Source organism: Peromyscus californicus, unplaced genomic scaffold (assembly GCF_007827085.1).
Source record: "Peromyscus californicus insignis strain IS unplaced genomic scaffold, ASM782708v3 Scaffold_6__1_contigs__length_162567912, whole genome shotgun sequence".
NCBI classification, from domain to species: Eukaryota; Metazoa; Chordata; class Mammalia; order Rodentia; family Cricetidae; genus Peromyscus; species Peromyscus californicus.
In genome coordinates, this window is record NW_026294584.1 from 133,443,247 (window position 1) to 133,460,279 (window position 17,033).

At 47.6% G+C, this 17,033-nt stretch overlaps 1 protein-coding gene across 1 annotated transcript in view; it reads right to left on the reverse strand.

Annotated features, from left to right (window-relative positions):
- Window positions 1-17,033, reverse strand: part of Cacna1c (calcium voltage-gated channel subunit alpha1 C) — a 558,454-nt gene that overhangs the window by 57,691 nt on the left and 483,730 nt on the right. The window contains exons 25-29 of the mRNA XM_052721999.1: window positions 16,554-16,606; window positions 16,140-16,286; window positions 14,256-14,457; window positions 12,620-12,778; window positions 11,911-12,021 (exon numbers count right to left, since the gene is read on the reverse strand). Of these exons, the coding sequence (XP_052577959.1) occupies window positions 11,911-12,021; window positions 12,620-12,778; window positions 14,256-14,457; window positions 16,140-16,286; window positions 16,554-16,606 (672 nt within the window). The remainder of the gene's footprint in view (window positions 1-11,910; window positions 12,022-12,619; window positions 12,779-14,255; window positions 14,458-16,139; window positions 16,287-16,553; window positions 16,607-17,033) is intronic.

The following is a 17,033-nucleotide window of genomic DNA, read 5'->3' on the forward strand; positions in this document are numbered from 1 at the left end:
TTCCATCTTCCTCCCTTTGTCTAGCTCCCGAAACTGCCTCGCTTCCCAGCCATCTCCTTCTAGAGTAAACTACCAGACAAGCTGTCCTCAGGCTATTATTCTTAGAAGAGGAGGTCAGGCCCCAGGGAAAGGGGACTCTACGTTCCCAGGCATTTCTGCCCAAAGAAAACCTATGCTGCCCCAGGAGGCTTGGGGCAGCCAGACTGGGGCTGAGGTTGTCTGGGTCACAGGTCAGATGAGGGTCAGCCTGTGCCAGGGCTCTTTTGCTGGCTTCTTGGAGCAAGGCCCTGAATATCTCAGGCAGGAACTCCTCTCTTCCAGTTAAGTCAATGCTCTAAGCAGGAAACAACCAGTGCACTCCCAGGTTCTTACACACCACTCAGGGTAGAAAGGGGGCACTAATTTGGGGGAGGGAGGGTAGGAGTGAATCTCTCAAATGGATCCTACATATGTGTGTGCTTTAAAGCTGGAGCTTGGAACATGCTGGAGTCTCTCTCTAAATGTGAGTTGTTTGTTTGGGAATAGAGCTATTTCAGAAGGAATATGGAGGAGAAGTCAGAGAAGAGAAGGGAGAGAAACAGGGCCCAAAGTGACACCGCAGGATGTCTAGCACCAACCTAGAAAACGTGGCAAGTAAACGTTATTGGGGTACGGAGCAGGAGGAGAGAGGAGGGCGGGAGTCTTGGGTTTCACGTGAGGCAGTGGAGCTGGAGTCCCTCCATCCACCGAAGACCTGAAACAAACGGGTGGATTGGCCATGTCTGCGATTCCTCTGAGGGAGAAGAGCGGAGAAGGAAGAAGGTGAAGAGTGGGCTACATGGGGGAAAAGCCGATCCACACACTGTTATCTGCTAGTGCGTACCAGGGGGAAGGGCTGAGCTTTAAAGGGACTCTGTCAGCCTCCAGCTGTGCATCTCTGCTCACCCCTTCTTTTGGATTTATTTTTTATAGGCAGAGAGTAAGAAACGACCCTCCATCGTCACCTTCCCCCAGCCATAGCTGCATATCACTGGACTGGCTGGCTAGGCCTGTTGGGATTAATCACACCTCCTGGTTGCCTGTCCCAGGCTGTGTTACTGGGGCCTTTGCTTGGCTTCTCTGTCCTCTGGCAAATTACCTTGAGGAAACCACTGGGTGCAGAAACCAACTAGTTCCCTTGTTGCCAAAGGCTCCGGTGGACCCAGTATTGGCAGACACATGCACAGCTGGAATGCAGAGGGGCCAGAGCAACTCCAAGAGTGGAGAATCCCTTTAAGAGACAGCTTTTCACCACGACCTATAGACCCACCTTCCCATCCCTCTGTCCCTTGGCCTGTTAGTCCTCCCAGCAGGATCTTAAAGATGTCTTCAGACCCAGCTTCCGGGTCTCCATTCCCTTGGTTGGTTTCTTCTTCCAACTGTTTCAAGAACCATGACCTCCTACTTGCCCCACACCAGTTCCAGAAACAAAGCCCATGTCCCCCAATTTGGTAATAAATAGGCTGTCCAAGGGAGATACCTGGCCAAGTCCTTCGATGAGGGGCCTGGAAGAAGGTTTCTTCTATATGCTCTGGCATGTAAGAGTCAGGTGTTTTCTTTCATATGCACACACATGCATGCACATGCACCTACTCCCCCCACCTTTCATTTTCCCATGAGTAATTGGGGCTTGGAGATATAACAGAGGAAGGTGGGGGAAATCACAGACCTTTTCTTTTATAGAATCCATTGACTAGGGCCAGCTTATACTTGCCACCAACCTTTTTTTCTGGTGAGCGGGTTCGTATAGTTGGAGCATCAGGGCTAGAGAGCATTGTGCTGGCTCTCTTAGAAGTGGCAAACCAAACCTCTGAGTGCCCAACTCCTCAGAGCCAGTGAAGGTGGTGCATACATAGAAGATGACACTTGTACAATTAGAAGACTTCTCTTGCTACCTGCAACATCCCACATGCTGAGTGGCCTCCCCTTTCAAATTACTGGCCTCTTAAGATGAAGTCAGAACAGGGGTTTCCCCTCTGGCCTAGCTAAGGAAGGTTGGCATGGACCCCAGTGCCAGAGTCTGATTATCATCGCTGTTTAACCTCCTCCCACTGGGCGAAGCTGCTGAGTAATGGCCAGCTAATTGACATATGCTTCAGCAAATCATTTTCAGGAAGGAAAAATAAATAGGTCCTCTAAGCTTTTTACAAAAGCTTCATGCTATAATACATTTCATATGCACAAGGATTTTGGATTCTCTTCTCTTTTGGATTAGCTATATCTCTATTCAGCGATGTCACGGGAGACCTACCATTTTGACAGAAGCAGTGGTAGTGACAGTATGATCTCTGGAGACAGTGGGTTTAAATCCTATTCTGCCACTTACTAGCTAGGTAGCTGTGTGTGTGAGTTTTTTAATTATCATGACAAAATACATGTGGGGATAGGTAAGAGAGAAAGTTGATTTTGGCTCATGGTTTTAGTTCATGGCATTGTTTCTGCTGCTTTGGGTCTCTGGTGAGGCAGCTCACAGTGGTAGAATAGGTCTGTTCATTGATGGTGGTTGTGGAGGTTTGAAAAAATATGGTCCCCAAAGGGAGTGGCACTATTGGGGGTTGTGGCTTTGTTGGAGTAGGTGTGGACTTGTTGAAGGAAATGTGTCACCGTGGAGGCAGACTTTGAGGTCTCATATGCTCAAGCTTTGCTCAGTGTGATACTCAGACTACTTCCTGTTGTCTGCAAGATGTAGGACTCTCAGCTACTTCTCCAGCACCATGTCTGCCTGCATGTTCCACCATGATGATAATGGACTGAACCTCTGAAACTGTAAGCCAGCCACCCAATTAAATGTTTTCCTTTGTAAGAGTTGCCATAGTCATGGTGTCTCTTCATGTCAATAGAAACCATGAGTAAGACATTGGTAAAGCAAAGGAAAAGAGGAAAGGTCTCTACACTTCAAAGACACTCCTTCAAGGACCTACCTTCCACTAGGCCTCTACTTCTAAATGTCCAACTGTATCTCAACAGTCAAGATCCCAACCATAGCATTAAGAGTGAATAAATCACTTAAACGTCCTGTACCTGTTTCCCTCTGGAGGGAGCTCACAATTCACATTAGCTATGGTCATCATTAGCTAGAGTCAACTTGCCTGCCTCATTGTTAAGCAGCATCTACAAGCTCAGCTTTCTTGTGGGACTGAGCAAAGGGAAAATTGAAACCAGGCATCAAGAAGCAAAGTATGCAGAAGAGGAGGGAGGAAGCTGAAGGTTCTGGGCTCGTCAAGGCCCTTCCTGCTCACCATCTGGTCACTAGTCTTGAGACGCTCTTGAGTGCAGTCTGGCTGCCACTGTTGACACTGTGACAGCATGCAGGTTGTTATGGCTTAATTTTACACAGATAGCTCACTGTGAAGTTGTTAAAAAGCAACTATTCAAACCAGAGGAGATATGGGTCTTCCTTGTGCTAGAAGGCTGGATGGGAAGAGTGCTGGGCTGTTAGGTGGGCCTCTGTCTCTGACACAGAGAGTAAGATCACTGCAGAAGAGGTTGTAGGTACACACCTTTGCAGAATTCTGGATTCTGTTTCTCCTCTGCCCAGACCAGAAACCTCCTCCGTCAGGAGCACAAACTTCTCAACAGGTGGTGTACATGAGAAGCCACAAAAACTCTGTACATACTTTTATTGATATGTCAGCATTATGTTACTCATGCTGAGGAATTTTAAGGTAAAAATTATGTCCTGGCTATTATTTGCTATTTTTGGTCTTCTATGTTCCTTCCCATCTACCTTCATCATCTACCTTATATGGCTCTAGCAAAGCCAAGCAAAGAAGCAAAGAGGAAGCCAGGACCTTCTTGGTACCTGATATGGAAGCTGATACAGTTTCAGTCTCTCCAGGGGCACTGGCCCAGGACTGCCCCACCCCTCAGGCCACTAAGGCACAGGAGAGCCAGGGGGGATCTGAGCTGAGATTAGAAGTAAGACTGCCGACAGAGAGAGGTGAAAAGTTTAAAAAAAAAACACAAACAAAAACTCCATGCTATGGGATGGAGATGACAGACACACCCAGGAATAATGTGAAATATTGTGAAAAGCAATAGATGAGGATGGTGTTGATGAAAAAGGTCACTTACGGTAGGTGGGAAAAGGGGAGACTGTGGAGGATGGGGAGACACAGAACACATAGATGGCAGGGAACAGGGATACTGAGAACAGGGAAAATGCAAAAAGGAAAGGTGGGAAAAAGGAAGAGAAAGAGGAGGAAGAGGGAGGGAGTGGGGCTGGATGTGAAGTACCCGAAGATGGGTGCCAGAACTCTGGACTGACCACGCCGTTCTGACAGGGAAAAGAAACATCAGGCAACATGAACCAGAGGGAGTGGCCAAACACTCCTTGCAGAGCAGGGTCTAAAATGAGAGGGGCAAAAGATGGCCTATATCCAATCTAGGACATGGGGTCCCAAGAGAGTAGAGGTTCCTAGCTTGGGGGAATCAAATGTCTGAAGAAAGATGTGAGGCCTGCGGCTGAGCAGGGCAGGTTGTGAGTTGGTCTGGAGGGGACAGGCACAGTGGAAGGCTGAACCTAGTTCCTAGAAGGAATGATTTTTCTGGGTCCTGGGTTGTAGAGTCAAGACGTGGTGGCGAATTGGGGAGAGGTGCTGAATCTAGCCAGAAACAGCAGTGACTGTGGCAAAGCCTCATTATGTCTGTGAAGAGATGATATTTTGGAATATCATGGAATCAATGGTTAACTGACACCAAGCAGAGATAATATAAATTGTATTACATTAGGGTGCCACTTAGATATAACTAATCATGGAGATTAGTGGCGTCTAGTGGAGAAGGCATAACAGAGCACACAGCTGCTCATGGCCTACAGCCTGAGAGGCAGCGAGGATTTCTGCTTTCCCGTCAGGCCTATCCTGTGGTCTGCTAATTCAGAAGCTCTGGACAGCTTCCCACAGAAAGCTGGTTACTGTAGGACAATGGGCAAGAGCAGGCCAGGGTTGGGTCCTTGCCCTGAAGATGCCCTCACTGGGACAGTGATGTGGTACTCTCAGGATGGATGGAGGAATATAGACCTGGGAATGCGTGCTTTTCATAGACACCTTCTGCTCTGGACTTCCCCTGGAACAAACTGAAGGCATTCATTCATTCATCTCATTAACACACAATGAGGGCTACTAGGAGCATAGAAATATGCAAGGCTGGAGTCCACAGACCTGAATCTAACCCCTAAAGTTGGTAGTCTGTTCCCTGAAGCCAAGAGAGTTGGGGGCTATGGGTTAAGCTCCTTTTGGGGTTTCAGGAGCTTGTTCTTCCTTAGTTGTGCCTGGGTAGACTGGAGGATCCCATAGCTGCTTCTCCCTACTCACATTAGAAGAAATGAACAGATTGATACAAAAGACTCCTCTCAGAGCAGGGTGCCGGAGGCTGGAACCCTGGAGCCAGGCATTGCAAACACCTTCAGGGTCAAGTGCACATTGCCCTACAGTCCCTGGATAAGAGGCCCCGGCAGCAATGGGGGTGGGTATGACAGGGAAGAGCAGGCTGCCCTTTCTGAGAGGGGAAGAGCTTGGTCCTGCTACAACTCTCTAAACAGTGTGATGGAACGGGCCCTGGGGAAGCTTCCAAAACCCAGTCAGGACACGCTCCCTCCTCCCTAATACCCTTCCTCAGCCCCCACCCCCACTACCACCCCTTGATTCCAGGCCCCACATCTGCTGATTTCACAGGTATGATTCAACAGAGGTCACTGGATTCAGCCCCCTGCACCACCTTTGGGATAAGACGCAAATGAAATGGTGGGCCGCTCTCACTCTCAGAGATGAGTCCTGAGAGCTGTGAGCAAGCTGTCTAGCCTCTCTGTGCCCCGGCTTCCTTCCGTGGGGCGTGGCAATCATAACTGCGCATGGCTCTGCGGGTGTGTGAGGTTTGTGCGACGTCATGCATGGGAAGTACCTCCCCGGTCTGGCTCTGAGGAAGTGCTCAATGCCCACTGTTGCTGTCACTATTGTCCTTCCTGGTGCCTCCTGCATCATAGAAGGCCCTTCCTGCCCGGGAGGATCCGGTGTTCTATGGCCACCCAGTCAGGGCCACTGTGCTGTGTGGGCTGAGTTCATGCCTTAGCACCTTCTGGTCTTGGGAATCCCTCTCCTCGTGTGTTCGGTTTCTTTTCCAGTGGCAGGATCAGAGACAGGGAACCACAGTGTACTTTCCCACTGGGCTTTTACACAGTGTGAATACTTTCCCACATTAAATAATTAAATGTAATAGCTAATACTTCCCTTCCCACACTAAGGCTTTATGTAAGTCATATAATTATTTTTTATCATTCATGGTAAAAGCACCATGCAGGAAAGAAACCTGTCACAATGTTGCAACAATATGCAAATCTCTGAGTACAAGAGCTGTGGCGAGGAGGCCCCTCCCGAGGAGCGCATTTGTGCCTGTCTGCTGGGCACTGTGCACATCAGGTGTCCGTGGGTACACCATAAATAAACAATAATCAGGGGAATGCCTGCTTACCAATCAGCCGCTAAAAAGCAAGCAGGGGCTGGCTGTACACCCACAGGTCCCTGGGCTCTCCTAATGAGGTCAGAGGAGTAGAAGGGTAGTGGCATGTCACACCCAGTATCCTCCCTCCCTCCCTCCTCCACTTTTCTATTTCTATTCCTTTAGGTGACATGTGTGGCGAGTCTGTGGGCCCATGGATTCCACTGACAGTGAAAGACACTGTGATTCTTAGTAGCTAGGGTGAACAGATTTCAACTAAATTCAGTTAAGAGGCTGTAAGAAGTCCTGCCTTGCTTTGTCCCACGCACTGGCCTCCAGGGGGCACTGTGGAACTGGGTAGAGCTACAGAGTGGGTCCTGGAAGCTAAAGCCAGCTTTTTGGATTTAGTGGGTGGGAACAGGGACACCGAATATCCTGCTGTGTGGGACAGCTGGGCCTTAAGAGTGATGTAGCCACAGAACTTCTGAGAGACACGAGTGTAGGTACTGTGCACGAGTAAAACTGGCCTGTTGCAACTTCAGTTTTTATTCTAAGGTCTCATTTTCGCTCTTCAACTTTTGTGAAGACTGAATCTTTTACCATATGCAACCTTTCCCACTTACATTACGGCTAAGAGACTCAGTCCTTCCGACATTTTATGTATAGGCATGAATGTTTGGGAATTAAAAAGACATTACAGAATGTTTATCATGAAATGGGGGCTTGCTGGTCTAGAAATGATTCAAGGTCATTAGCCTAAAAATGATGGCTAAGTTCCCATACGAGTTTTAAGAGACAATATTTTTACTTACTCCTGAAGTTTTTTAAAGTGAATTTTCCAGATCAGTGTGGCTTTGAAGAAATCCAGTCCTCTGCACCACTCACAGGGGGGACTAGTACATCAAGGGTCCCCTCCTACTTCCCTGGACAAGCAGGGCAGCCTCCAGGCTCTCTGTTCATCCTCCCTTTCTTCTCTGTGGCTGGCTTCACTCCCCCAGCACTTTAGCCTGAGAAACACTGGTTCTTCTTGATCTCCTGTCTGGGCCATCCCGGCTCTTGGCCTCCAGACCTCCATTTATGTCTTCCTTCTTCCCAGTGCTGCACCTGTTAGCTCATTCTGGGACAAGGAGGCTCTGGGATAGCTCTCTTGGAACTTCTACTTAGGAGGGCCATATGTAGTACTGACTCTTAAAATAGATCTCTTGCCCAGACTACCCGCTCCAGATTTCAACAGCTTTAAAAAACCCAATACCACTCCAGATCCCCTTCAGGCTGGCTTCTCCCCACTGTCCTCAATTTCAATGAATTGTGGCATTGGTCCATTCCCTGAGGGACCGATGCTACAGGCATCGAAACTTTGAGGCAGGAAACTTTGAGCCTTCTTTCATTCCTTGTCTTCATCCTCACAGCTGATTCACCATCAGATGATGTCAGCACAATGCGGACACTACTTCATGCTGCTGTGTTTCCAGCAGACTCTAGTGGACAGCTCATCCCCCGAGCCTACACCAGGCTAGTCCCTACTAAGGAATCAACACACTGGTCCCAAGTCCCCTACTCAGTGCTTCAGGGGCTTTCCAGAAGACAGCAGTTCCCACAGGGATTCTCTAGTCATGGAGGGTAAAGTGAGTTTCAGCCCTACTGGGAACCCTACGAAGCAGAGAGGTTAAAGGCCTTTCATTAGGACACCCCTGATGTCCTAGACCTCCTGTGCTGGCAGGCTCATCGACTCAAGTCTTCACTTAGTTGTTCTCGCTGAACCTTCGACAACAGCAAAGCCGAGGCATTTAAGTGCCGACATTATCCGGCACTCAGTCCTCTTGCTGAGAGCGGAATGTCTGTGGCCACACCACTCCTCACCAGGCCCTGCTCTGCCCTCTCCAGTCAGATCAGAGCTGCCAACCAGAGCAGAAACCTTGAACTCCAAGGCTTCTCCTACTAACTCCATGGAGTCTGCTGTGTGGCTCCTTCCCTTCCGCTTTTCTTGCTGGGGTAGGGTTCGTTAAGGATTTTAATTGGGATTGTGCTGGATCTATAGATCGAGTTGAGAGGAAATAATGTTTTATCAATGGAGAGTTTTCCAGTCTGGGAATTCATCTCTTCAGTTATTAGTTTCTCTTTAATCCTTGTTATAATTTTTTACTTTTCTTTTTGTTATATTTATTTTTAGACACTGGACATTTTTCAGCACCTATCATAAAAGTTTTCTTAATTTTTTTGTAATTATTGACATATTTCAGGTCATGATAGAAATATAATCTATCATATAATTAAACGATTATTTAGTTACCCTTTGAACACTTCAACCAAACCTTTCCCCCAACTTGCATCTGCATATTCATGCAGAACCAAGTATCATCCAGGTCTCTTTAGCCTGTTTTCCCTACATCTAAGGACAGAACTCCTTTGGCATTCACGTATCCTTTCCCACAGATCACCTCTGAATCTCCAGGTTGTCCGAGAGACAGAGGTCTTTAAACTTGTTTAGATTAACATCTCATATTTCTGTGAATATTTTTGTATGAACAAAGTATGGATTTAGGGAGTTAGGCAGTTGGATTCAAGGCAGAGATTTTCCTTGAGTAAACTTACTTTACATTGAGTAGTGAGGAAAACAGATATGGATGAAAAGATTACAAGCATCAATCACTGTAGGGACAATGGAAGAAAGAAACAGAGCCAAACTGATAGATCAACCCATCAACCAATCAGATATGGAGAGGATATGGCAAGGCAAACTCAATCAGGGACACCTCCAGATGAGACCGCCCTGGCTATGGGTGGTGCCAATTGCTGTGGTTTGAATGCGAAGTGTTCAGCAAAGGACCATGTGTTAACAGCTTGCTCCCCACAGTGGTGCTACTGGGGGAAGGTGTGAACTTTCAGAAAATGGAGCCTAGTGGATGGAAGGAAGGAAGAGGAAGGGGAAAAGGAAGGGGAAAGGAGAGAGGAGGGGAAAGGAAGGGAGGTCACTGAGGGCCCGCACTTTGAGGATTGTGGGATTCCAGCCTGCATTCTTGCTCTGATTCCAGGTTACAGATGTGACTGAATTGTTCCTCTACACAACCCTGCTATGACGTGCCACCACCTACCACCCTCCCTGGAATGTGTTGATGGAAACATCTTGCACTCAAACCTTCAAAACTATGTTAGTTGCTCTGGGCATTTTATAATTATAATGCTAGGATGACTAACACATCCACCTTTTACATTCTTGCTAACTATCCTTTCACAGGGAACTCGTACTATACATGAGCAGTTGGTGAAAATGAAAGTCCAGAAGCCATTGGTATTCCAGGTCTGTCAGAAGCTACTCTATTGTTCTTGGGCAAACTCTACACAGATATTTCTACCAGAGTTATGAGGGTTTCTGCCTGAAAATTCAAGGGCACAGTTTCTAGTCTGTTTATCAGTGAAGAATAGAGTTAACGAGGGTGTAGAGGGACCAGGATCTCCTGCATCTTCTTCTCAATTAACTAGTCAACTGTCTTTGGTCACCCACACTAATAGTTTTTACTTCTCCACTGTCAGGGGTCCCTTTTGAGGAATTAACAGAAGAGACCCCCTTGCTGTCCTCTGAAGTTAAAGACCAACTCTTGCTGTGTGAGACACCTCTCTTCTGTACCCAGGAAAAGTTTTTTATATTTTACCCTGTCTTCTCATTATTGAAAACCAGGTATTGAAGAAAATAGGAAACTCTTTATGGTTTAGGCCATCCCAATTGGTTATGTCTTATGAATTGATTTGTTTTTCATATGTAGGATATACCAAATGTGTGTTTCAGGCCAAGGCCCCTGAAGATGTCAATCTCATGGGCTTCTCAGGGCATGTGGCTTGATGCTAGAGAAACATGATTCAGAAAGTTCATGACAAGCTCTACAGATTGCCTCCCACACCAGGATCCTATCTGTCCACTGTGGGATGATTGAAGACTAAATATTTAAGCCATGTGTTTCATGACATGAGGTGGAAGTGATGACAGCTTCCTGAGAGGTTGAAAACTGAGGGTGAAGCCCAGCCATCCGGCTCTCCTGGCCTGGCTCAGGATAATACGGGTGACGCTTCTGCATTCTAAGGCATGGAATCTGGAATAGGGCAACATGTGGGTGGCAATGCTTGTGGGCCCCATAGAAGGTAGCCACAACAACTTGGTGCTCTTTTCCAGGCCAGGACACAAACTATCCCTTAATGGGTCTGAACTTGGAAAGAAATATGACAAAGAACATATTTCCTTCTTGGAGGTAGGGAAACACCATTATTATGGTTGCACCAAATGAGGCTCATGAGGAGCCTTTGAAAAGTATTCAAGATCCCTAGGTGTCCTGTGGTTGAAAGGAAGAAGCAGTATTTATGAATACTGTATGGACTATCTCTAAATGACCCAAAGGTTGTCTCTATCTTTCTGAAAAGTACCCAGCAGAGCCCATGCCAAGGAAGCACCACTGTGAACAGCTCCATGTAGCAGAGAACACACCAGCTCCTTCCCTTAATAACTGTGTAGTTGTTTCTGGACTTGTTGTCAAAAATTAAACATGATATAGCTGGAGACTTGTCTTCTTGCCCTCTGCTGTTCTGTGTTACATCTGGTAAAGCTGGTGAAGGAGGGGGAGAGGAAGCTTGGAAAACTAAGTGTGATTCTCCAGCCATGTCCTTTTCACCACTCTCCAAGAAAACGTTGGGGCAGTCACAGTAGCTCCTGAGGTGGTGTTACAGCTGCCTCTGAAGTAGCTGTCAGTCCCAGGCCAGTGAGTATCAGAGATTCTGGCCTTCTCTGAAGGTCAAGGACTATAGTGGGCACTACTTCTACTAGCCTGCTCTGGTGTCACCTGGGACAATGGTCAAGGCTGGTGAGGAAGAGTGACAGGCAGTCAGCTTTGTCAGCTCCACCTCATTCAGACACTGTTAGCCCCTTCTTTTTGACGAGGTGCTGTTTGCAAGAAGTGACGTAGGGAAATCTGCAGGCACCTGCTCTTCCTGTGCTGGCGGGCAAAGGGGGCAACGTCAATGTCTCTGAGCATGTGTCCATGGCATGGAGTGCTGGGCCCTGAGCAAACATAGCTCAGCCTGGACTTCACACAATCAATTGTTCTGCATGACACATGAAAGGGAGAGGGGTCTATCAGGGACCTTCCTAGATCTGGAGGGGCTGGGCCAGGAGAAGTTTGGCTTGCCAGGTGGTGGGAAATGGGAGGAGAAGGATTGTGGCTTAGCTCATGCAAAGACCACAGCTCCACTCATGGAGGAATCTACTTCCTGTTCATCGTAGTCATGGACAAGACTGCGAGGTACGGTTATGTTTCAAGGAGTTGGCCTGGTTCACCTCTTGGCCAGTGTAGATTTTAGAGCACTCTTCAGAGAAGGGATGGCCCTTGACTGCCAAGTTCTCCCTTCGTATCCCCTGTCCTGGGGACGCATACCCACCCCATCCTGTCAAACAGCTTTTTCTCAGAGGCCTACCTTGGGTTTGAAGGCAATGAGCTTCAGGATCATCTCCACTGTGAAGAGGCCAGTGAAAAGCATGTTGAGTATATTCATGGCAATTTTGAAGAGGCAGCTCTGGCCATAATGCTAAGTGGAGGGAAGGGGGAAGACCATGAACATGAGGCTGAAGTCCTCTGGCTCTTTATCACCGTTGTCCAGCTTTCTCACGTCTACATGTCCAGCCCCCGTGTCTACAGGGATCCTCCCAGAGCATCCTCAGAAGGCTGCCCACCATGCCTTGGGCAGGCAGGTGGACTCTGGAGACACTGCAAGCTCTTGCCTTTCCTCCCATCTCTGATAACTGGGGTGGCAGAGATCTGAGTTCCTGATGATTGGGCATGATGACTTCTGGATGTTTCTGGTACTTGAGAGCCTTGGCACAAACTGACTTCCTTGTAGGTAGGAGTACTGAACCCACTTCTATAGCTCATGATGATGACTCCAGGCTTACTCTCTTGGTTCTCCACCTCCTCTATTCTGTTATCAATCCAGGGCCCTAGGGATTCTTCCATAAGGTCTCAGAGGAGCCTCATCCCTGAGAAGGGATACCTGTCTTTCTCTCACTCTCTGTCTCTCTGACTTTCCCAGCTGCAGGCAGATGACCACTTGACCTAGCCTTGCAGTTCCTTCTATTACATCCTTCCCCAGCATTTTCCCTAGGCTAGCCCCCCACCCATAGACTGACCTGCATGGCCAGGCAGATGGTGTTGAGCAGGATAAGGACGAACATCAGATACTCGAAGTAGGTAGAGTTGACCACGTACCACACTTTATACTGGTGCTGGTTCTTGGGGATGTACCTTCGCAAGGGCCGGGCCTTGAGGGCATATTCCACACATTGTCTCTAGAGGGGAAGAAGGAGAAGTGAAGGCACATGAGGGAAGAGTAGGGATGACGAAGGGTGCGTGGCAGTAAAAGGCAGGATGCATGTGAAACCACAACCCGGGAAGGTGTTCTCGGGCTCTAGCTCACAGATGTGGCATATAATGTCAAGCATGCTTTTCATTTTTCTGGCATCCTTTATCAAGGACAGAGGCTCAAGGACAGAGGCCCCGTCCATCAAATCTTATCCAGATTGCAAGCAAGGAGCTCAGCTCCTTTTCTCCAACTGGTAATGACTGGTGCATTGCTCAGCAAGTGTGTGGTGCCTGATAAATACTGATTGGCTCATAGTTCTCATTGGTTATGTTCCACACCAGGTTCTCCATGGGGGTATCTCTTGTCTAATTTATTTTTTCTATCCTAAATCCTTCTTCCTTATTGTCCAGTATCTACAAGATCAGAAGACACAGAACTGTCAAGAGAGGAACTCTTGTTCTAACTAGAGTCTTGGGAATACAGAAAACGTCAGGCAATAGCTATGCACAGCACCCAAATCTCTAAATCAGGAAGTAAAAAGCCACTCCAGCCTGCTTGACCCTTGACCTCCACGCTTAATCCCCAAGCCTTGCTGATCTGACCTCCTGCTTTTACATCTTCACTACAAAGAACTGCTGTTGAACTTCTCAACTGACTTCTCCCCTTGCCTTCCTTTCCACACCAAGTCTACACAGCAGCCCAGATGCTGACTCTAAAGTTAAGTAGCAGATATCTAAGCCCACAAAGGGTCCAGCTTTCCTGCCATGCACAGAGCTGGGCAGACTGGGCTGTGTCCTCAGGAGCTGGCTTTATTCTGAACATGTTTCCACTGGGAGTGCAAAGGGGGCTGAGGTACCACACCTCTGTCCAACCCCAACAGCACATTAGTCACCGAGGGAGCTGCTAGCCCTTTCCTGCAGGCTAACAGAACGTATTCTAGACCTTGGTATCACCATGTCACCCCCTCTTCAGACTCTCTTCTCCCCACCCCTGCTCAGACCTCTGTTTTGCGTGAGAAGCCATCTAAGTGGTTTCTCTTGGCCATCCCAAGCTCTCATCCCCACATTGCTCTCTCTCCTTTGTCAATGGTGCCAACACACCTGGGCATAGAGTAACTTTCCCATTTTTGGATATAACATAAATTTCGTTTTTCCATGTTGCCTGAAACAAAGTGTCGCTACATGGAAGTGTAACAAATATTTGCTGATTGAGCACATTGTCCTGACCTGGGATTTGTGAGGATTTAATGTCTGTTGGGTCTATGAAATGCTGGATCCATATTTCTGCTGCAGGAATTTGGAACAAACCCCTGTTCTGTCGGATGACAGGACAGAGGATCTTGATATCCAGACACATCTCTCCAAATAATACCCTAGGCTCCCTTCTGAGTGGATCTTGGACAGCCAACCTCTGCATTTTCTTATGTGGGCCCCACTTTCCTCCTCTCCTTCCCGGAAGGCTACCTGGTTCTTGTCCAGCTCACAGTTCTTGTACTCTTGCTCCCCCTGCTCCTGGAAGGTGACAATGACGAAACCCACGAAGATGTTCATCATGAAGAAGGCAATGATGATGATGTAGATGATGAAGAAGATGGAGATCTCCACACGGTAGTTGTAGATGGGGCCCTTGTCTTCTGTGTGGGAGTCGATGGAGCGGTACAGCAGCCTACAGGAGGAGACAGGCTCACAGAGTGAACTGGAGAAGCAGTGTCACCTCCATGAGATGATAGCACCACTGCTGCCAGGGATCCCTGCAATCAAAGGAAACAGCTCCAGGCTGAGGCCAGAGGGTCTGGGCTCAAGTCCCATCCGGGCAAACCAATGAATCTCTTTGGCATTGAGTCCACAACTATCAAGTGGAAATGATAATTCCCTATTTTTCTATCTTACAGAGCAGCTGGTAAAATATACACACCGTGTCTTGAAACTGTCAAGAGCTGTTGAACTGCAACATTCATCACTAACATCAATTCCAAATACAGAAATATTGGTAAATATTGAAACAGCTTTGTAAACTGGCATGGGCCCAAGGAGGTGAGGCCAAACAAAAAGTAAATCTGAGAAAAAATTCATTTAGATAAAATAAAACGAGCATGATCCTAGATCATTCACATCATTTACAGTGGTTTAGATTACACTTATACGTAAGTCTGCCATTCATTACACTCTGGACTATGGGACCAATTGAGCTTGTTCTTCATGGACCAGGATGATTTCCTCTTATTCTATTGTAATTTCCCCAGTATATGCCTATTCTCTGAGCGTCACTTATATATTGCTATATAGTAATGGCAAATCCCATCCATACACTGTTGGATGGGGACATAGCTGTTTAAACCAAGATACAAAGAGCATTAGATTGCCCAGACTGCTACCAGCAATGCTGTGGGGAGACCAATGGGCTGGTCCAGTAGAGAAAATGTCACATCTGCAGAGGTCTGGACGGGACACCTGGCTTTTGTTTCTTTTTTACTCAACAGTGTAGTTGTCAGTGTAGACAAAGCTTTCTCCAAGGAGATGAATACACAGTCTAATCAGACAGACCTCTCAGCTACCTCCACCCATGTCAGCTACACGTGGGGAGTGGTAAACGGGAACTCGGTGGTGATCAAAGGTTTACACCAGAGAAATGCTTTCTGTACTTGACTCTGAAATGTCATAAAGATAATGGCAGGGACTCCTAATCTTGTGACTCATACTGAGCTTGGGAAAAGGAGTTAAAAGGTATCCGTTTTTGGTTGAGGTTTCTAAAATGCTGTGGATGTATTGAGTGGTACAGCACTTGTATAACATACACAAGGCCCTCAGTGAAATCCTCTGCACCCTCCATCTCCAATAATATCTTCATAAGATTTTTTGTTTTTGTGACAGGGTCTCGCTCTCTAGTTTTAGCTGGCCTGGAACTCACTAGGCTAGCGTCAAGCCTCTGGCTCCCCAGTGCTGGGGTTAAACACATGTACTACCATGCCCAGCTAAAAGTCTATGTTTCTGCAGTGATCATGTTCTAGGGGAGTTTTTTTTTGTTTTTTTTTTTTTTTTTTTGGTTTTTCAAGACAGGGTTTCTCTGTGTAGCTTTGCACCTTTCCTGGAACTCACTTGGTAGCCCATGCTGGCCTCGAACTCACAGAGATCCGCCTGCCTCTGCCTCCTGAGTGCTGGGATTAAAGGCGTGCGCCACCACCGCCTGGCCTAGGGGAGTTTTAGAAACAATCTCACTGCCCAAGGACAACACAAGTATGACCTCTGGGTTGTAAATTCAGAGAAGTTATAAGACCTTGGGTAATAATTGGACAGCCAGTGTCTTGACTCTCTAACGTCAGGGCTGTTAGCCTGGATAATCATACTCACTCTGGCCATCCTTCAAAGGTGGAGACAGTGAAGAGGGCCATCATGGCTGCCAGAACATTGTCAAAGTCAAACTTGCTGTTCTCCCAGCTTCGAGGCTGGATAATGGGGTGGTCAACCTCTCCATCTTTGTATGTGATATAGTTACCCCTGAGAAAGGAAGATAAAGGTAATCACAGGGTGTCCCACATCTCTACCATCAATGATTTCTGGCATGCTGGGTGGGATGCAACCACGTTACCCCAGCAATCAGAAAAATCAGTGGCTTGACCTTTGAGGAATGAAGTCACATGTCACAAAAATGAGGTTAGATATTGAGATGGGTGAGAGGACAGTCTTCACTCCTCTCTAACCAAGCCACCAACCTCCCCCGAGTTAATCAGCTCTGGCTCGGGGAGCCTGCCAGCTTAAACTCACTTGCATTCTGCCTCCGTCTGTTTGGAACTATCTGAGCAGGTATAGAGCTTTCCCTGGAAGAAAAGAACAATGGGATTAGAGATGCTCCTCCAGGGATGGATTCAGCAGAAGATGATCAATCAGTATGTCCGGAGCACAGTCCTGAGTTCGAGCTTCGGGGTCAACAGGTGAACGATGAACAGATTCCAGATACAGAGGACACAACCCCCCATTCAGCTGAGAGCGCACTCAAACTCGAAAGCAGGAGCACCAACCTTGGAAGGCTCCGCTCTCTAGGAAGGTCTTGAGAGGAAGAAAGAGGGGATCTGGGCTTGGAGGGAGTTTATGGGAGGAAGTCAGTGGAAATTTACACAGCGGGGGTGATGGGCAGGGAAAGAGCGCTGAGGTGATGGTGAGGGACTAGCAGAACTAAAGAGATGGAAGCTGAAGAGAAGAAAGCAGCCAGGCCTCTGGCCTCAGGCTGGGTGCTGTAGCATGGGC